The sequence below is a fragment of the Sciurus carolinensis genome, chromosome 17 (assembly GCF_902686445.1).
Source record: "Sciurus carolinensis chromosome 17, mSciCar1.2, whole genome shotgun sequence".
Taxonomy (NCBI): Eukaryota; Metazoa; Chordata; class Mammalia; order Rodentia; family Sciuridae; genus Sciurus; species Sciurus carolinensis.
The window spans coordinates 54144561-54166570 of NC_062229.1; the positions used below are offsets into that span (position 1 = coordinate 54144561).

General features: G+C 39.3%; 1 protein-coding gene across 2 annotated transcripts in view; it reads right to left on the reverse strand.

The window, feature by feature from the left end:
- The window catches only part of Cacna2d3 (calcium voltage-gated channel auxiliary subunit alpha2delta 3), an 885854-nt gene that overhangs the window by 46965 nt on the left and 816879 nt on the right, over positions 1 to 22010 (reverse strand). For both annotated transcript variants that reach the window (XM_047531971.1, XM_047531972.1), the window contains one exon: positions 13602 to 13713. In XM_047531971.1, coding sequence (XP_047387927.1) covers positions 13602 to 13713 — 112 coding nt within the window. The remainder of the gene's footprint in view (positions 1 to 13601; positions 13714 to 22010) is intronic.

Sequence of the window (22010 nt, forward strand, 5' to 3'; positions counted from 1 at the left end):
CGAGGTGGGAACACAGACGGCTCTTTGAGGCGGGGATGGCAGAAGTCACAGCACAAACCACCACCAGGATGGAGACAATGCAGAAATACAGCGCCTCCATTCCACAGGCAAATAAACATGCTAAAAATATTCCTTGGCTCTGCTGGCCTTATACCCTCCAGCATGGAAGAGGAAAACCTCCCTGGGTTGTAAGCCCAGCCAAACTTACATGTGCTCCCACCCCTCTTTCCCACACATTAAGAAATGCACAAATGGGAAATTGTGAGACTAATTCATGTCAGGTAGAGACCTGCCTAGTCATTAGAGACATGTGCCCCTCTTATTTTGCATCATGGACTCGGGAGGGAAAACAGTAATTTACTACATTTCCTGTACTAAACACGGCTTATCAAAGAGCAAGTAAAGATAGCGACACCTACGCAACAACGTCCGTACTATCTGGATCTACCAAGTTGTAATCATCTGAAAACAGGGTGGTTTTTTTTTTTTTTTTGGTCCTTTGAGCATCTGAGAAGGAGAATCAGTGGAGCCTTGTCCCTGGTTACATGCTTCACTGAACTGAAAGTCAGCAGGACGGGTGGAAAAAAATTGACCAGAAGTTTGAATCCCAAGTTTTAGAATACCTTTGGACCTCATTTTCATCTTATGGCAATATTTCAACAATTCAAAATAAAGTTCCCAAGATAAGCATTTACCTCCTCCTCCCCTTTCTGAAAGTTTAAAGCCAAGACGTTTTTAGCAACCACAAGCATACAGCACTAATTAGGTTTTTCATTGTAAGAGCTGGCGTTGGCTTACTCAAACTTGGCCTCATTCCCATAATATAAAAAGAAGGCAGCTTTTTATTAAGGGTTGAGTGGCACAGCCTCAATATTATCTGACAAATTGTTGAAAAACTTTTGGATTTGATAGAGTTTTGTTTTTTATCTTATGTGATGAAAAGCCATCTTTGTTTTTCTTTTTTAAACCAAGGACTGAACCCGGGGTGGGGGCGGGTTTCACCACTGAGCCACATCCCCAGACCTTTTTATATTTTATTTAGAGGCAGGGTCTTGCTGTGTTGCTTAGGGCCTCACTAAGTTGCTGGGGCTGGCTTTGAACTTGCAATCCTCCTGCCTCAGCCTCCTGAGCCACTGGGATTATAGGCATGCACCACTGTGCCCAGAAAGTCATTGCCTTTTAAGATCAGGGCTCCTACCATCTTTCTGAGGTCCAGAACAGGAATAAGAAAGATGAAGAAATAGGAAGTGGCTGCTTTTCTACCAACTGGGTGTAATAAAGTTTAGAAAGGGGAATGATTTTGACTTGGGTTCTCATAGCTCTGCACGTTATCACTAAACATGGGAAGAAAAAAGGGAGCCAACGGGCGCTCAGGGTTAATACAGAGGAGAGTAAGATGTCTACACCTTGGTCCCCACAGGGAAGACTGACCACTGATGCTAGCCCCCCTGCAGAGTAGGAAGAGAGCTTGTCTAGAAATCAAAGTCAGCCCATTTGAAAAGGCCACTTCAATTGCATAGGAAATTGAGTCGCATTGATTTATTCATTTTCAACAAGATCTGAGTACAGTAGTTTGGCAAGAATCTAGAGGGCAGGAGATATAAAAATATTTCAACAAATTAGCAGATGCTTGCAAATTAAGTGGTTAAAAACTGTTACACTTTAACGCCTACAAATTATATTATTCATGACACTAATGTACTCCCACTGGCAAAGTCTGAATCTAATTTGGGTAATGAAGTATCTGATCACTACTGAATATGCATTGTCTCAAATTCAGAATTCCAATTTTTTTTTTTTTTTTTAATGAACCAAGAACACAAGTAGACTCAGGAAAGGGCAAAAATATCCAAGATTCACTCTATCTAGGACAATCTCAGAGCAAAACCCTCACTAACTACATTTCCTGATTGAAACTGCTTTACCTTCTAGGCTGAGAAATCTGGAACCAAGACCTGACTGGAGTTCTGTGGTTTTCCTGCATCCGTCAACATAGATATATTGGTGGACTGTGCTCTGTACAAAGATCTCCCATTTATAAAGCATTTGTTCAATGCTAGGTACTGTACTAGGTGTGAGGGTGGTACTTTTTTTTTTTTTTTTTTTTTTTTTTGGTAAATCCATACACAGAACCCAAGAGCAAGATACTATGCCCCTTGTGAAGATGAGCAAACCAAGACCCAAAACATCTGACTAACTGATTAGGATCTCTGCATATCAAATGTGGTGGCCCAGACTACAGTCTGGTCCTCGAGCCCATCCTCTCAGCTCTTTATTGAAGGAAAATGGCAGGTCCCCATTGTGAGATGGATGGATCTATTTACAGGTTTCCAGATGATATGGTAGGTAGGATCACCTGCAGAGTTCTCAGAACAGTTTGGTGCTCCCCCCAAAATTTGACCATCCACCATGAGACCTCAACAGGAAATTGAAGTCCTTTATAAGAAAATGGAATGTGCCCCACAAAACGTCGACGTGGCTTTGAGCCTAATTACTTTCAGTATAGTGGATAAAGGAAAGATACGTGGAGAGAAGTGAGAAGAAAAGTATAGCCACAGGTTTGGGGACACTTCCAGGAAGATGAGCAGAACTTGCCTACTAATCCCAAAGTGAAACTGATGTCTACATGATTTTTATGAAAATTGAGGAGCAACACTACCAAAAATAAAAGCAAACCCTAATCCACCTTAGAAGTTACCATCTTAGCTTGATATGGTGGCACACGCCTGTAGTTCCCGCAGCTTGGGAGGCTGAGGAGGAAGGATCACGAGTTCAAAGCCAGCCTCAGCAACTTAGTGAGGCCCTAAGCAACTCAGCAAGACCCTGTCTCTAAATTAAAAATATAAAGGGCTGGGGATGTGGCTCAGTGGTTAGCTCCCCATGGGGTTCAATCCCCAGGTTCCCCACCACCACCAAAAATAAGTTACTATCTTGACGGGAGTGAAGCATGAGAAGTCCTTAAAGCTCTGGCCAAATGTTACCTGTGTTTTAAAATTTTACTTTTGATGAATTATTTTTAACTGGTTAGAGATACTTAAGTTTGCAACTGTTTCATCTACCAAGAAAATCTTTGTGGATCCCTTTCTCAGCAAAGCGGGGAAGGAGAGGTTATCAAGAGGTCAAGAAACCTACTGCAAAATAAGGAAACATCACATTCCCTTTAGGCATTCACTTTTGTAAACTTGTTGACAGTCACAGAAAATATGGGCCGAGTTGTTTTCAATCACTGTTTGAATAACAGATTAATTTAATAATCAGTGGGATATTGAATAACAAAAATTATTGGTTAGAACCGCCAAACCTCTAACCCTAATGACATTCTTATGTAAATTCTTATTTTCTTTTAGGCTCCTGCATTCTTAATAAACCCTATATTTTTGAAAATCCTTTTTTAAACACTACATACTGTCCCTCTATGGAATAATATATAATATATCTGTCTATGCTACAGGCAGATAAATGTCCACTTTTGGAGTTGCCAATTTGAAGGTTTCTATATAGAGCAACTGAGTCATCTCTGGGTGAATTTTCCATATAAAACTAAGTGATTCTGGTAACAAAACTCAGAAATGCAATTGGGAGCAACCCGTCTTCAAAGATCGCTGAAGACCAAAAAGACCACTACTCTATAGCTAGAACCACCTGACGGGGCTTCCCAAGGAAAGATGTTTAAACACCCGGGTCATCTGATCTAAGAGATGACAGATCATTAATCATAGTCCAAGGGCGAACGGCCGCTGCAGCAAGTTCCCGTGGGAAGGGCACAGTTCTTTGAGATTGCTCCCTACAGCTTGCCATTGCTTATGGAAGAATAACCTCTGCCTTGAGACTGGTTTGTAATAGACACAGATTCGTATGTTCCATTGCGGAAGGCGAGATGTTTTTCTATGAAAAGGATCTTAGTGCATAATTTCTGAAATACTATAATTTTCACCAAACTCAGTTTCCAGCTCACTCCTGGCCAAAGACTGTAGAATTGTGTTATTTTTGAACGTTATTACTCCTGACCTGAAGTTACCTAGAAAGCTGGTCAAAATTAGTAATTGTCTTAGAGAAGTAGATCTGAAAAGTTTCTTTCCAAAAGTTGATATGGTTTGATGTTAGATATACAGCATAGGAGCTAATTCAGCCTTCCATTTGCTACCAATGATGTTGGTCATTGTACCAAACTAGCTATGGGTCATCAAGAAAGGAAAGATGACAAAAATCAAATAGCATCATTTTCCTCCTTAATGTATTGCATTCGGAGAATGCAAAACTCACAAATGTGAAATGACACTCGCATTAATATTTTGATAAAGGCTCAGATCTATATCCTGATAAAATATTTCATAAAACAGAGCAAAGAAGGACAGAGAAAAGGATATGCAGAGAATAAAATATCTCCATTCATCAAAAGCACCCAGAAAGACTATGTTTAAGTCTACTTTTACTTTGAGCATTTTATAACAAAGTATCACAAAGATTTTGGGGTTAGAAATAAAAAGTCATGAATTGATTTCTCATGGAACTAGTTACCTAGCAATCTGTTGATTTCTAAAAAGAGAAGAAATAAATGAGTTTTGCATTCTCTTAGGATGAGTATGTGTGTGCTGGGGTTTCAGGGGACAGAAGTATGGCGAGTGGCCTGTCCGAATCAGGGGTTTCTCTTTCTAGAGCTCAGCAATATCATTGCCACTGCCGATATGTTTCCCATCATCTGGATCTTTGGTGTCAGGGCAACCTCTGAAGTCCTTTGAGGACTAGCTGTCCTTGACAAGATCCACAGGACAACAGGATCTGGCTCTTGCTCATTCCTTGTCACCTCTCCTAACCCCTAAGCCTATGTCCCATCTTCCCTGAACTTCCAGCGATTTGTTCACGCATCCACATGTCTCTCCTCTCCTTGATGCTCTTCCTTCTGCCTGGCTTCCGTGTCTGCTAATTCCCCTTCTCCTGGTGGTCTTGCTTTATGTGCTGCTCTTTTCCCAGGAAGCCTTACTTGTCCAGACAAGGATCCTGCGTATGCTCTACTCTAACTGTGGTTCTAACCACAGAGCATTGAAACTGGCTGGTTAGTTGTCTGCAAACCCCGCAAAGGCAGGCATCATGTGCGAGTCTGAAAAATGTAACCCGGTGTCTAGGATATAATGGACAATGGAGGAATAATGCTAAAATCTCAAGCTCTCATTAAATTTGTTCCTAAGGTCCTATTTTAGAGCTAACTCCTTAAAAATCTGCTCCAATGTCGTTCATATTTCCGTCTTTACATCTTATTAATTGCTGTCTCCCAAGTTAAAGATGTAACACAGGCCAAACAAGTTCACCATAATAGAAATCAAGAGAATGTCTACCTTACGGCATGTGGGGGTGTGCTTAGAAGGCAGATGGGGGCTACCAAGCAGCTTGAAATGTTCTCTTACTTCTTAAACTGAATGCTGGCTGTACAAATGTGCTCATGCTGTAAAAACTAATCAAGCTGCAAACTTATGATTTAGATGCTTTTTTGCATGTGCTACATGTCAATCAAAAGTTTACTAAAAAAAAAAAAAAAAGCCGGGCATGGTGACACACACCTGTAATCCCAGTGGCTCAGGAGGCTGAGACAGGAGGATGGCGAGTTCAAAGCCAGTCTCAGCAAAAGTGAGGCACTAAGAAACTCAGTGAGACCCTGTCTCCAAAAGCAAAATAGGGCTAGGGATGTGGCTCAGTGGTCAAGTGCCCCTGAGCTCAATTCCTGGTATCAAATAATAATAATAATAATAATAATAATAATAATTATTATTATTATTATTATTATTTTACTAAAAAAGAAAGGTAAAGCACAGTTTTAGTTCCTCTGCCATTCAGACCTTAGAGTCTTCATTGTTTGGCCTCTGCCATGTGTCACTGAGTGGCTAGATGGTGGTCTTGAAAGAAAGCTTTGGAAAGAAAGTCTTCCAAAGCCTGGAGTAGCTTGTCCCTGCTGCCAGCAAACTGTGAAGATGTCACTCAATGCCTCAATATCTTTCCAACCCACTCAGGATCTGAAACAGTCTAGCATGAGTGCTGGAGATATCTTCACCTTCAACTCTGTCTCATCCATCTTTTATTCTCTGAAGCACCAGCATCGTTTCTGAACTAAAGCAGAAAAGCAATGAACTCCTCTTTCTATCGAGTGAAAGGCAGTCATTTCTCTGCTGTCAAGTCTTTAGGTCACTTGTTTTACTTAAACTACATCTTTGGTTCCTAATAACAAGTCAATAAGGAAAAATATCGCTTGCCCTAACAGTCCCCTATCTTACCATACTACCTATGATCACCTATCATTGGCAATCAGATATTGGTCATGGAGTTTGTAGTTATGGTGACGGAGGGTATAGTAATCCTTTGGTCAAAAAAGATTCTCAGTCATTTTAAAATTGATGGTGCCCATTTCCAAACAACAACAACAACAACAAGCAAACAAAAAAAACACAGAGCCATAAATTGTCAGCAACCTTTAAGCAAGCCATACATGATGTGCAATCATCTGGTATGTCATTCTTTTCTTCAGTAATGAAGTGACATTAGACTCCGAGAAACGAAATCTGTTTTGGCCCAATGGTTTTGAGTAGGCAAAAACTTTGTAAACATGTGGTATTACATGCCTCAGTTCCTGTGGACTGCTTAACTGAATTCCTCAGACTGGATCATTGATGAACAACAAAGTTGTCGCTCATGGTTTTGGATGCTGGAAGTCTAAGATCAAGACAGCAGCGGAGTCAGTGTCTGGAGTAGGCTGCTCCCTGCTGCCAAGATGGCACCTTCTAACTCAGTCCACACATGGGGTAAGACAGACTCCCTCAAGCTTCTTTCATAAGGGCACTGATTCCACTAATGGGGGGCAGAACCCTCATGACCTAATTACCTCAATTAAGACCATCATCTTGGGGATTATGTTCTGATATATGAATGGAGTGGGGGAAGGGACAAGAAGACACAGCATTCTGCATGCATTAAATGTGGCCGTTTACTGAGTATTTACTGTGTTCCAGGCATTATGCTAAATTCACGGCACAAATTGTCTCATTTAATTTTTATAATAAGCCCATGATACTATTACTAGCCCCCGAATAACCCAGAAAGAAGCTGAGCTTCAGAGAGTTAATTTCTCACCCACAGTCACATAGTAATTAATACTTTGGGACTCACACTATACTTCCAGCCCTGCCTCCACTAAACCTCTATTTTTCAGTGCTTTCTTGTGGTGACCCTAAGATGGCCCCAGTCAGAATAAACTATGACATGACACACTGGGCAAACATGAAAGCCATCTTGCTCTAAACAGACATGCTGGATGAAACAAAAATAAAACAAACATGTTTAAATACAAGAGAGCTTACAAGAAAAAAAAAAAAAAAAAAACACTAAAAGTCAAATTGTACATTTACAGCCAAGTGTAAAAAGCTGATAATCTGGCACTTTCTGAGGCTCTGACCAGGAAAAACAATATTGCCCATGAGAAATCCAACATTAAGCCTAAACTACATGCTGCTTAGGGAAAATATTTACTATAATTATATGGTGCAGAAACCCCTAAATATAAAAACTTACGTAACAATTATTCTCAGGGAGTCAATGCAACAAGCATACATGAGAGAAGCCCAAAGGCAAATCTGTGAAGAGAAACTTAAGCTCTAGTCCATTTTTACAAAAATATTAAGAGGGAAGATCAGTTTTGGGTTAAAAAATATAAGGAAAGGAAATTATGTTAAAAACCTACTACATAAGAGAGCAGAAGAAAAAGATAATTGGCACCCTTACCCAATTTAAACTACTAGAACAATCTCAAAAGGCCTTTATAATTTAGTACAGAGCCTAAGAAGACTATGTATAAAAGAATATACACGTTTTTCGAAGACAAATAGAAAGTTATTCATAGTGAAAACTCGGTGAATTTTTTAAATCAGATGATACAGTAAAATGAACATGAGTGAACTGCAGCGTGAGTTTAAAGGTGTCATACAGAAGGAAGCATATACATAAGTAGAAATAAATTTACACCTAGAATCGCTTTAGTGAAACTTCAGAATGTTACTTGGAGAGTGAATACGGTGAAAGCCACCAGGAGGGGAAAACCAGGCTACCTAGAGAGGCACAGAGCTGAAGGCCAGTTGACAGTGGAATAATTAATATCTTCAAAATATTCCACGTGAGATTTGGTGGAGTTAAGTATCACTGCAGAGTTCAGATTAAATCACATCAGTCATTTTAGACAAAGAACGAGAACATTTACAACTCCTAGGTCATTCCTGAAGAAACTTCTAAAATACTATAAAATAAAAGTTGTTTAAAGCAATGGTAAGTAAATGTGATAGTGGAGGGAAATATGAGATTTACTACATCCAGCAATAAGAATTATCAAATGTGCAGTGGATTAAAACAATAGAACTAAAATGTTAGGCAATATTCCATGGGAGAGATGGGAGGTGATCCAAGGTAGAGGGGCTAAGTTTTTGTTTGTTCTGGAGAAGAAAAGTGACCCTAAACAATAGAATAAAATAAATGTAAAAGATTTTTATTTTTTGTGACCAGGGAATGAACCCAAGGGTACTTAACCAATGAGCCACTTCCCCAGCCCTTTCTAGTTTACATTTTGAGATGGGGTCTCATTAAGTTGCTTAGGTCCTCACTAAACCACTGAGGCGGGCCTCGAACTTGTGATCCTCCTGCCTCAGTCTCCTGAGTCACTGGGATTACAGGCATGAGCCACCATGTCTGGCTTGAGTACACTAAATTTAAAAGACTAACTCCAGCAGATGATGGAGATAATAAAAATTTCAAATCCGATTACATTCTATTTACGAAGCAAAACCCTAATGCAAAAATGATGGAAAGTAGTTGAAAACAAAAGGAAGGAAAATATTACCAAAAGAAAAGCTATTATACCTATGCAATTAACAAAGTAGATGTGAAGGCATAAAGCACTTTCATGTATAAATCACCTAGTGATTAAAAGAAAGATTTATTAGGAATTTATATTAGTCTTAACAGGAGTGTCCATGGTAACAACTTCAAAATAGAGAAAGCAAAATGATTTGAATGATATGACGGAGTTGAAAAAAAAATCCATATTCTTGGTAAGATATTAACTGACATCTAAAATAGACCAAAAAATGATGGAAAAAGGGAGGTCTGAAACACCATCAATACACTTGATCCAATGGAAAAATATTGATCTCTACCTAGCTATTAGCGGATGTAACTTGCATTTAAAAACACATGGATAAGCACTATAACAAAAAGCGAGTTTCTACAAATACTAAAAGGCACATGTTATATATGCCATAATACCATTTAATTAGATATAATTTTTATAAAAGATAGCCTCACGGGGCACAGTGGTACACACATGCCTATAATCCCAGCTACTCAGAAGGCTGAGGCAGGAGGATCACAAGTTCAAGGCCAGTATGAGCAATTTAGTAAGGCCCTGTCTCAAAATAAAACAAAAAGGGTTTAGTGGTCCAGTGTCCCCTGGGTTCCAATCCCTGTGTGGGGTTGATGCAGGGGAGGGTGGCCTCAAAAGCCATGTTAAGAAATTTAGAACATTAACATTTATAGATCAAAAATGGCAAACATTAGAAAATGGTTAAGAGCCAACAGTGAAAACCTCTATGTTAAATTGATGGAGACTGAACTGCAGAGAGAAGCAAGCATGTGCACACACACGGGCTAAACATCAAACAAAATGCAAAACCCCAGTAAACTCAAAACACAGAAGACAGACAAAACAAACATATCTTTGGCATTCCTGAGCAGGACAGTGGGAAGGGAGGGAAGAAGACAGAAAGAAATGATTAAAAATTTGCAAACTTAAAAAGAGGGTGATGTACTGTATATTTTTTCGAAAACACTAGAAGGATTTTTTAATGTTTTCACCACAAAGAAATGATAAATATTTGAGGAAATAGATATATTTGTCCTGATTTGAACATTATACAATGTATGCATGCATTAAAACATCACAGGGTAGGCCATAAATATTTATAATTTTTATGTATCATTAAAAATTTTTTAAAGGAGAGGATAAAAATCACAAATATGCTAGCATTTTAAATCAAAAGTAAACACTGTGTATAAATGCATGCAATAGACTTGAAAAGTAGGATAATATAGGCAATGTACTAAGAAATATTATCACCAAAAAATCATTTTAAAAAGAAACAAAACCCAGAGATATCTAACTGCCAAAGAAACTAATTTGGTAGTTGTAAATTTACACACACACAAATCCTATCAGTCACTGGTAGTTTTATGGGTTTCACCAAACCTACAAGAAACTAATATTCCATCTTACAAGAAATGTTGCAGGTATCAGGGAATAAAGGAAATTCTCCAACTAATTCTGTGAAAATAATATGACCTTAACAATAAAATCAAATGATAATATAGGAAACAAAAAAATATATATATAACCACTCTTTTCAACCATAGATAACAAAGTTCACAGTATAATATGAACAAAACGAGTTTGGTGACAGGTTTTTGCAGTTCTTTAGTAATCAGGACTATCAGTTTCATCCTGGGAAAGCAAGTATGTTCCCACATTAGGTAACTTCTCTGCTATCCGAGGTACTCATAGCATGTGCACACACAGTCATGCATTTTTTAATATACAGACTAAAATATGTTCTGAGAAGAGTGGGCACAGTGGCGCATACCTATAATCCCAGGGACTTGGGAGGTTGAGGAAGGAGGATCATAAGTTCAAAGTCAACCTCAGCAATTTAGGGAGGCCCTAAGCAACGCCACAAGACCCCATCTCAAAATATATGATAAAAAAAAAAAAACCAACCCGACTGGGAAGTGGCTCTGTGATTAAGCACCCATAGGTTCAATCCCTGGTACTCCCCAAATAAATACAAATAAAAAATAAAATATGTTCTGAGAACTATATCAGGTGATTTTGTTGTTGCGTAAACATCACAAAACATACTCCAACTAAGAGTTATGATGTCATTGTACAGGTGGTCTATCAACAATGGCGTCATTATGCAGCACATGTGTGTTGTAGGCAACATTTTAATCATCACGTGCATATATTTCATGATCAAAAATTTTAATTCCATCAAGGTAACTCAATACATTGAAAAAGTGGAAGACATCATTCTAATAATGGAGATAGAGGAATGGGAGCTGCTCAGTGATAGGAGTACTTGCCTAAGCATGACCAAGGCCCCCAGTTCAATCTCTAGCACCACCAAAAAAGAAAAACTGAATGTTGACAAGGTGCACATCTGTAATCCCAGTGGATAAGGAGGCTGAAGCAAGAGGATCGCAAATTCAAAGCCAGGCTCTGCAACTTAGCAGGGCCCTAAGCAACTCAGTAAGACCCTGTCTCTACATAAAAATACATTTTTAAAAAGCGGGCTGAGGATGTGGTTCAGTGGATAAGTGCCCTGGGTTCAATCCCCAGTCCAAAAAAAAAAAAAAAAAGTGAATGTAGAAAACAAACATTGTTGATAAGATTTTAACAATCCAATCAGGTTTCAAGCAATAGCCATAACAACAAAAAGTCTGGCAGAAGTTTTGGTTTTTTTTTTTTTTGTTTGTTTGTTTTTTTAAACCCAATAAATAACTGACTACCAAAACCCATAGCAATTCTGGAAAGCGATAATAGCCAGGATTACAGATGCACCTGCACTATACACTTAAAAATGATTAAAGTAGTAAATTTCTTTTATATTTTATTATAATTAAAGAAAACTAAGAAACCTCTTACAGAACCTCATTAGAAGCAATTCCTTTACATTAGGAATGAGTCATAGTCACCTATTCTGATTGCTTCTCTTCAATATATCATAAGTCTAGTGCAATGAAACACCAAGTAATAATTACCAAGAAGATTAGAAAGGAAGCTTTTCACAAATGATATCGTCTATATGTTAGAAGCCCAATAGAATCCATATACAAACTACTGGATCTAAAGGGTATTTAGCAATTTGTTGGCTGCAAGATATTCAATGCACAGAAATCAATGTTCTCATAGACTAGCATTATACACAAAAGGAGTTTTAAGCATATTTCACATACAAAAGAAAAACTAGATATAAATCTAATATAAACAAAATTATAAAGCTGTACAAAAAGGCACAGAAAAGGAGATATAAATGTGCTTAGTTTATGAATGGGAAATTCCAGTATCATAAAAGTAGCAATTGTCTTTAATTTCTTCTATAAGTTACAGCAGTTTGAATGAAAACCCTAGCAGAATTCAAGGAAATTTGCAGGTTGATTCCAAAATTAATATGCAGGAGTGAAGAACCAAGAATGGCCAAGACTAGAAGAGAAACAAGGAAAGGGTATGTATTCTCCTATACAGTCATAAGAATTAAAAAGGTATATGTACATAGTATTGGGAAACCATAGAATCTGGAAACATATGTATATAGATGGGACATAGGTGTCATTACAAATTGAAAGAAAAATGAAGACTATTCAATAACAAGTGCAGGTTAAAAGAGCATTTTTCTAACACGTAGGAGGTGATGGGTTCATTGCCCAGCAATACACACACACACACACACACACACACACACACACACACACACAGTAAGTTAACAGGCCAATTACATGAAAAAAGGATCAAATCAGAACCCTTCCTCATGTCACACACACAATTCCAGAGGGATTAAAGTTCTAAATGTGAAAAAGCATTGCATTTGAGTGTTCAGAATAAAGTATCTAAATATAATTATGATATTACAGCAGAGAAGAATTTAGGGCATGAAATGCACAAACCAAAGAAGAAACTAGTATTAAAATATAAAAGAAAAACAAATGCATCAAAAGACATTCATGGAATGCCACCATGGTGCCCACCCACAAGAATGAGATCCTAATTAGAATAAGATATATCCTGTGCTTGTATAATTTCATCAAAATCGATTCTACTGTCATGTAGAAATAAGAAGAACCAATGTAATGAAAATGAAAAGGGATGAATCAGACCAAGGAATAGGAAGACACATGTACAATGTACACAATTTTAAAGAAATGATATCTCAAACATAGGAAGCACTCAAATCAATAAGAATGAATCTACCCCATAGGGAATGACTCAACATGAACAAGGAGGCCAAAACCCCCCAAATGACCAATAAAACTGGTTAAAAAAAAATGCTCAATTTCATTAGTAAATGAGAATACACACTAAACCCTGGGAAAACACACACACACACACACACACCACACAAAACATTTGTCATAGATGGGGGTCAATCTCAGGGCCTCATGCCTTCAATAAAGGCACCCAAGAACATTTCTCCAACTGGCAGTCAGAATTGCCAACTCTTCTTTGGGAAAACACCAATTAGAATTTTCTCCCAACATCAACAAACTGAACTAAAAATTTCCCATATTCCAGGATGTTTTGTTGCACACTTTGAATGCATTCAACATCAAAATGATCTAACAAAACCAAGTGGCGTTTCTTCCTAGCTGATAGAAATACATCCTCACAGGAGAGGGCGGCCATGTTTTCTGGCTCAGTGTAACTGGGTGTAGGCATCTCATTGGCCCATCCAGGAAAGCCCTGGGCACCTAGAGCAGAAAGGTGTGCGCAGGGCAGGGGAGAAGTGGAGCTGGGTATGGCTTACTTGGAGCAGTCTTCACAAGCAATATTCCCAGTAGTCTCCTTGATGGTGCGCTCAGAGACAAATGCTGGATATTCAGTATCACAAGGCTCCAAGGTCTGTTTTAATTTCTGGGCTGTAAAGGAAAGGGGGAACAGGAGAAAAAAAAAAAAAAGATTTAAGAATGCAATGCACAGACTCAATATTGTGACTGGCAGCCCACAGCAATTCAGAAGGCAGTTCCGTTTCTGCTGCTCTGTGATTTTTCTAGGCACAGCATAATGCATTATTTTCTAATTAGTCAGGCGATTTCATCTGCCAAGCAACTCTATAAGCTATAATTCCTCAAGCTGTTGTGTTGGCTTGATCAGCTATCATTTATGCATCACAAGAATTCTACTTTCTGGGACAGCATCACTCCTGGGTCTCTGACCTCAGACTCACTCAAACTTAGCAACAACATATATAGATCCGAACAAATATATAAAATGTAAGTTATAACATATTATTTAGGGTGAGACAAAGGTCATGATACAATTGCATGGTTTTACTACAGAAAGAAAATTGAAATATGAAATAGTAAAATACGTAATGTCTTTGAAGCTCAGCCATGAACCAAATCCTACTATTATGAAGTCCCCTGTCTGATAATATACCATGTCAGTTTTAAAGTACTAAACAACCCTGGTACGTGGATGAGCACATAGGAGGCATGTGGTAAAGGTTTGGTGGCTGATTGAATTATTTAGGCAAATTATGTCCAGTGGACAAAATCCAAACTCTCTTAAGTCTTGGTTTTCTTATTTGTAAACTGGAAATAATAAAATTCTCTCAGAGGCTGAGGCGGGAAGTAAATCAACATGTTAAGTACTTAATACAGTACCTAGAACTTAAGTGCTAAGTAAATATCATAACAAGATCAAGAAAAGCATTCAAATGAAGCCACTGTGACATTAAAATAATGTCAACTGATGACACAGCATAGTGGTTAAGAGTGATGGCTCTTGCATAAGAGGTTAGTAGAACAAATCCAAGCTCTGATGCTTTTAGCTAATCCTCAGTAGTCTCATCTGCAAAATTGGGATGCTAGCATCTGGATGCATCAGAGGAAGTCTAGCCATCAGCATTATTCCAAATAGAGTGCTTGTAGGTTTCCAATAACCTCTCTTTGTACAAAGTTTTTGGCTGGTGCCTACAGAGAAAAAGGATGCATTTGCAATTCCAAAACTCAATAGGATTTTAACAAAGCGGTGTGTGGAATACAACAACTCCTATTCCAAGTGCACCTGGTGGATGTCAGAACCATTGTAGACCGTCCACCCTTGCTGCTGCGAACTCAGCCACCCAGGTGACCTCCTGCAAGACAAGTGGTCATTAACAATCAGGTAACTGTTCAGTTGATAATATTCTGCCTCCCTATTCCATTGAGCGTATGGTGCTGGTGGCTGCTACTCTCCTGGAGAGCGACAAGTCCCCGACACTGCCTCCCTGCAGTGCTGGCCCATGGAAGAAGGGTCATTAAATGCTTGCTGAACATCCTAACAGGATTGTTTCTTGCAACAGGTTTTTTTCACTGAGCTTTGCTTAATTTGAGGAAATTGTTTGGAGCTCAAGTACAGTACATCGTAATTTTTCTTATCTCAAGCAAGAGAAGTAGACCCTTGTCCAGGATGTGTGATTTCAGAACTGATCACTCACATGAAGGGGAGATGCCTATAGCACCCTCACAGGCTTATTCTGAGGAATAAATCAAGTACGTGCCACTCTTACAGAATGAGGCGCGCAGACTTGACACACATGTAAATGCTGACACACATTAGCAAGCGTTACACTCTCCACGCCAGAAGCTGGGGTGATTGTGTAGCCAAGAGCAGACTCTGGGGGTTGTGAGGTTGTGAATCCCACCACTTGTGTGTGGCACCAAGGAGAGTTTTTAAACTTCTATACCTCAGTGCCCTCGTGTTTAAAATGGGAATAAGGGCATTTATTAACTGTGGCTATTTGCAAACCAAAGAATAAAGGGAAAAGAGGCAGCACATCACAAGTACTACTTAAGAGTATGTTCTTCATGAAAACATGCTCCTAAAGCAAACCTAATGACTGCAAATGTCCCTTTAGAACAGTGGGGAACACCAAGCTTGGTATGCATGCTAACAGAGCTCTGAAAATGGTCCAGTGAAATAGTCATTTTGATCATTGACACCTTTCTTAAAAGGTTTTATTTGATTACTTCTGATACTCAAGTTAGTCAAAATAAAATTCTGGTTTTAATAAAATACCTATAATTCTTTAAAAAAAAAAAGAATGTTCTTATGACCACCATGACTTCTATTGAATGCACTCCTTCAAGTCCTCACCTCCGACCTTTTTGAGCCATTCTTTATGGTTGCACATTTCGAGCAGGTAGCTGCCTCCCCATTTCATTGAGTGTATGGTGCTGGTGGCTGATACTCTCCTGAAGGGTGACAAGTCCCAGATACTGTCTCCCTGTCCCCTGCAGTGCTAACTCACTGAAAGGGTCATTAAATGCTTGCTGAACATGCTAACAATTCGGCTGAGTGGGTTTTTTCAAGTCAATAAAATGGACAAAGAAAATGTAAGAATCTCAGTTCCCTGTGACAAATGGCCTGCCTTTCAGATGGAAGGCAATTGGACTATCCAGACCCAGGCCCGTGTCACCACACAGATGTTCTAGATGGGAACCTCATCTCAGTTTCTTTTCAATGCCTCCATTTCATGGGGAGGACCTTTGCTGGATACTAGTTCTTTTTATAAACTACTTATAACTTTCATTTTTGTGTGTGTTTGTGATGGGGTAACCAGGGATTAACTCAGGGGCACTAGACCACTGAGCCATATCCCCAGGCCTTTTTATATTTTATTTAGAGACAGAGTCTCACTGAGTTGCTTAGGGCCTCAGTAAGTTGCTGAGGCTGGCTTTGAACTCACAATCCTCCTGTCTCAGACTCCTGAGCCGCTGGGATTACAGGCGTGTGCCACTGTGCCTGGCTTAACTTTCATTTCTTTTCCTTCATTTACTCTCCTCCACTTCCAATTAAGAGAAAACAAATACCAACTTCATAATATCTGCCTATGATTTGATAATACTTTCTTCTTTTCAGAGTTCTCATAATAAATTTCTCTATGTCAAGCTATTTCGATTTTTAATTTAGGATGCTTCCTTTTTGAAATATTTAAATTTTTAGAAATTTTAAAGTATTTGAGTGTGAGTTCAAATGAAGATTAAGTACACCATAATACAGATTATACATGTAAGCCAATGGCATATACACATCTCATACCATTTTAAATTTATTAGAAAATCACTGTGTGCAAGATGCTGTTCTGCTTTGCATGTACTAATTAACAGTAAAACATGACAAAATTAGAAAATAGAGTTCTGAACAATTTTTATCTCTGCTTATGGATCATAAATGGAGGCGAGAAGACTGGACTAAATTGCCCAAATTTACCCACTGACTATGTGGCAGAGCCAGAACTTAAATTGGACTGTCTGGCTGCAGCACATACACATTTTGCTGCTTTGTGAAGTCAGAAGAGTAAAAGAAAACAAGAAAGGCCCTGGGGGACAGGCTGAGATAGGCAGCATACGCGACTTAAATAAACCTGATAATTTCGCCATCTCTAATTCTAATTGTCTGGGCCCAGTTACAGTGGAATGAGTCCAACACACGCAGTGGCAAAACCCACTTGGCTCTGATTCTTTTTGGAGATTAATTTTTTTTTTTGTCCTTTGACCATTGTAGGGTACCCATACTGGTGTGGTAATGAACTGTTGAATTCTGTTTGCAGCATTGACTACAGATTAGCTAAAAAAGCTACTTGAATGTGCTTTGGGGAACTGTGCAAATTATCACATAAAACCATGCCCACATTTAATCTAAATAACATAACACGGACCTCTTTTTGCCTAGAGTAGTAGGGAAAATACCACATATCTTTGCCAGGCACTACTGCTCATCTATCTGTGGAATTTCAAACCAATAACCAAGGCTGCCAGCAACCTATTGGATACCATTTTAACTCTGCATTCAAAACTCACAATATGCAAGGATCATGGTGCTCAGAGAGGCTAGTTGCTTCTTTTTCCAGAAGGGTCAACTGAGGCTTGGAAATCAGACACAGCCTATTTCAAGTCCCACAGAGAACAACTTGCCATGATCACCATTTACATTTCTCTTCTCAGTGCTGGGGATGGAGCCCAGGGCCACATGCATGCTAGGTCAAAGTTGTACCACTGAGCTACACCCCCGATCCACTATGGTTCACTTAAACTGCCAACGCCCTCATAGGCATTACTCATCAAGCATTTATTACACACCAAAGACTGTGCTAGCTCATTCGTATGGAGGAATCCTCATTACTACAGAGTGAGCAAGGTTCTGTTGCCATCCCATTTTGCAGATAAAAAAAATTAAAGCTCAGAAATTAAGGTGCTCACCCAAAGTCACAATGCCATGAGGGGAAGACTCCAGCTGTGAGCCTGGGCAGTTACTCCTGAAGCCAACTCTTTGCCCTCACCCGCTCTGCCTTCTACCCCAGTAGGGCTATGTATCTAAAGATGACCTACTACTCACTCCCAATGAAGCATCCAATAGAACATCCACACAATCGAATTTCTTTAATATTCCCTTAGCAACAAATGTGCCCTGATGAGAATAACTGACTTGGGTTCACAGTAATTATGTGCAGACAATTGGGAATGAATAGATTCACCATTTGAAAAGCCTTCCTCTTCTTTTGTCTCTGAATGCATCGCCATTCATAACTGGGTGCCAGCAAGCCCCATTCTCTTTGTGCAACTTCACCAAAATGATACCTTTGTGATAATCAAGCAGAAATGGGCTTCCACAGTCCCCTTCATTAAGGAAATGAAGCAGATAAACAGTATAATTATGGATTCTATTTTTAGTGAAGGCAAAGATGTATGTCTCAGCTCAGGGTCTTTATCTAGGGAAAGAATGGCGAATTTAGAAGGAAGAAATCATGCAAGTCAATATTGTTAGTGTGCCTGAAACCTCTCCCTACACTGGGTTTAAGATTTATGCTTACTTTGAATAAGATATTGAACGACAGCAGGCTTGCAGATGGAAAAACCCATGTGTGTGCCTAGCAGAGGTCTGTGGGACTGAAAGAGTTAATTCATGTGCAGCCCTCGGCTCATACCTGGGCTCAGAGAAGGGAAGCTGGGATTCTCATCCAGTGGAGGTGGCTGATTTTGGCTTAGGTCTGAGACCCCTATGAATCTCTGTCATTTATGTACACATCCGTATGACTTAGGTGTTGCAGAAAGATTTGTCCATAAATTCTAGCAGTGCCCACCTCTCAGGGATGTTGAGGGATTTGCAGATAATCTGAAAGGTATTTCCAGCTCCAGAAAGGTCAATGCATTCGACATCAGCTCCCCACATGTCAGTCATGCCGTTCCTGGACAAGGTCTTTCTAGTCTGTGTGAAGAAGGTCTTACTGTCTGGCAGTGAAGTCAGATGACCTCTTGAAATGATCTGTTAAGGGTCCCATTTAAAAGCTTTCCAGAGACAGAAAAGAACTAAAGCATAACATTATTCCTCTTGACCAAAATTTGGACCACTGTTGGGGCCACAGTGGAGGATGTAAAGTTACAGAATGCGAATCTTCCCCAAGTACCTCTAGACATCATAAAAGACCATCTCTTCCTCCCTTATTCATTGTTCCCTGCCCCAGGCCACTTCGTCCAGGCCAGAGTTCTTGAGGGTGGCACTGTGGACATTTGGAATCAGGTAATGCTTCATGGTGGGAACTGTCATGTGTTGCAGGATATTTAGCAGCATCTCTGTCTCCACATACTAGAGCCTGGTACCAAGTTTTGATCATCAAAAGTGTCTCCAGATAAGGTTCCTGTGAGGCAAAACTGCTCCCCTGGTTGAAAACCACTGAACTAGTCAAAGATCACAGCGATTGACCCCAAACTAAAACTCAAAAGTAATTGTCCAAAGTGCAGGACCAGAAGAGAAGTATGGGTGGGTGTCTGGGATGGCAGGTCATGGGGAAGAGAAATAGGTCAAGGTGAGAATGGCAGAAGTGGTAATGGAGGTTGGCATGAAGACAGCGTGTCTCCCTCAGGTGTGAAGGGAGCAGCCCACCAAGAAACAGCCAGCGGTCTTAGTCAAAATCCACCTCTATCCAAATCTTAAGCAGCCGCCACGTGTGAAATACTTGCACATGGACTTTGTGCACAGACTTGAATTCATCTCTAACACACCATGTCTGTTGTTACCGCTGTTGACAAATGAGGAACCTAAAACCCAGAGAGATCAAGTGATTTGCCCAGGACCTCCCGGTTAGCGAGAGGCAGAAGCAGACTGTCTTATTTCAAAACCAGGACACTAAATCACTACACTAAACAGTCACCTCAGTCCCCTGGGGTGATCAGAGCCTTATTCAGAGGGAGTGGGGATCTGTCCCTAAGTCAGTGGGACTGCAGAGAGGGTGTCCATTTAACCAATAGGCAACCCCTTGTGGTGGTCTCTGCGGATCTAATCTGCTTTTTCTTTTAACCTCATTTATATTTTTCACCTCCATTAGTAAAACTGTTGAAAAACTAGTCAAATAAGTGTTAAAAAATATATATATATCACCACCCATTTAGTATATTTCTTATCTTTGTTTCAAAGGATGAATGATTTTAATACTATAGGTAAAAATTTCTTTTGGAGAAATGGGAATCTTCTTTCCCAATTCATTGTGATCTCTATGGACTCTCCACATTTGCTGAACTAATTACTGATCCTATTTAACCCCACATTCTCCTTCCCCCCATCATTGGACAACTTTTTGGTGAATCAACAGTTTTGTATCTTGGGTTTATTATTTTGTGACTTTTGGGGTCAAAGTTACAGGGGAACAGGGTCTTGTTATGTTTACCCAGGTTGGCCTTGAACTTCTGTGTTCAAATGATCCTCTTGTCTCAGTCGTGGTTCTCTGGGACTACAGGTCCACATCATGGTGCCCAGCTACATAAGATCTTTACTTCATTAATAAATTTGCAGACCAGGCACAGTGGTGCACACCTGTAATCCCAGCAGCAATGGAGGCTGAGGTAGGAGGATCCTGAATTCAAAGCCAGGCTCAGCAACTTAGTGAGGCCCTAAGCCACTTATCAAGACCTGGTTTCAAAATAAAATTTGAAAAAAGGGCTGGGGATGTGGCTCAATGCTTAAGTACCTCTGGGTTTGATTCCTGGTACCCAAAATAAATAAATAAATAAAATAAAATAAAGTAAAAAGTTTGCAGAAACAGTACAACACACCTTTATGTGGATGGGTTGTGATTTTAAAATACCCTTATTGTTAGATATTTAAATAATTACCATCACTTGCAATTAAGTTTCCTGGTGAGGATCATCCTAACATAGGAACCTTGATCAATTTATTTCCTTAGGCTAAATTCCTAGGGGTGAGATTATGGGAACTCACTGCTATTTTAAGCAGGCACCAGCCCAGCAGGGAATGGCAATGGACTATGAGAATCATCCCTGGCACAAGAAAGATATGTTAAGGTCTTTAATAAGCAAAGATTAAGTACCTGTTTTGTACAGCTTAGTGTGGAGCATTGGTTTTGTAGGTAATCATCATTATCAGGAATTACTGCTACCATATTATGTTCCAGTTACTATGGTCTGCATATAACATGATTTAACTTAATACATACAAACATGCATGCTCTCCCTAGAAGATTAATGTCATTCTTCCCATTGTGCTTACTATGAGGAAACAGCCTTGGCAAGATCGGGTAATTTGCCAAAGGCCAGCCTCTACCCATGTCTACCAGTCATGCCTTTAAAAGGTCTTTATCGTCCTTGAAACTCTAGCCAGAGCAATTAGACAGACCAAAGAAATTAAAGGGATACGAATAGGAAAAGAAGAACTCAAACTATCCCTATTTGCTGATGATATGATGGTATACTTAGAGGAACCAGGAAATTCCACCAGAAAACTTTTAGATCTCATAAGTGAATTCAGTAAAGTAGCGGGATATAAGATCAATGCACATAAATCGAAGGCATTTTTATATATAAGCGATGAATCTTCAGAAAGAGAAATTAGGAAAACTACCCCATTCACAATAGCTTTGAAAAAAATAAAGTATTTGGGAATCAATCTCACAAAAGAGGTGAAAGACCTCTACAATGAGAACTACAGAACACTAAAGAAAGAAATTCAAGAAAACCTTAGAAGATGGAAAGATCTCCCATGTTCTTGGATAGGAAGAATTAATATTGTCAAAATGGCCATACTACCAAAAGTGCTATACAGATTCAATGCAATTCCAATTAAAATCCCAATGATGTACCTTACAGAAATAGAGCAAGCAATTATGAAATTCATCTGGAAGAATAAAAAACCCAGAATAGCTAAAGCAATCCTTGGCAGA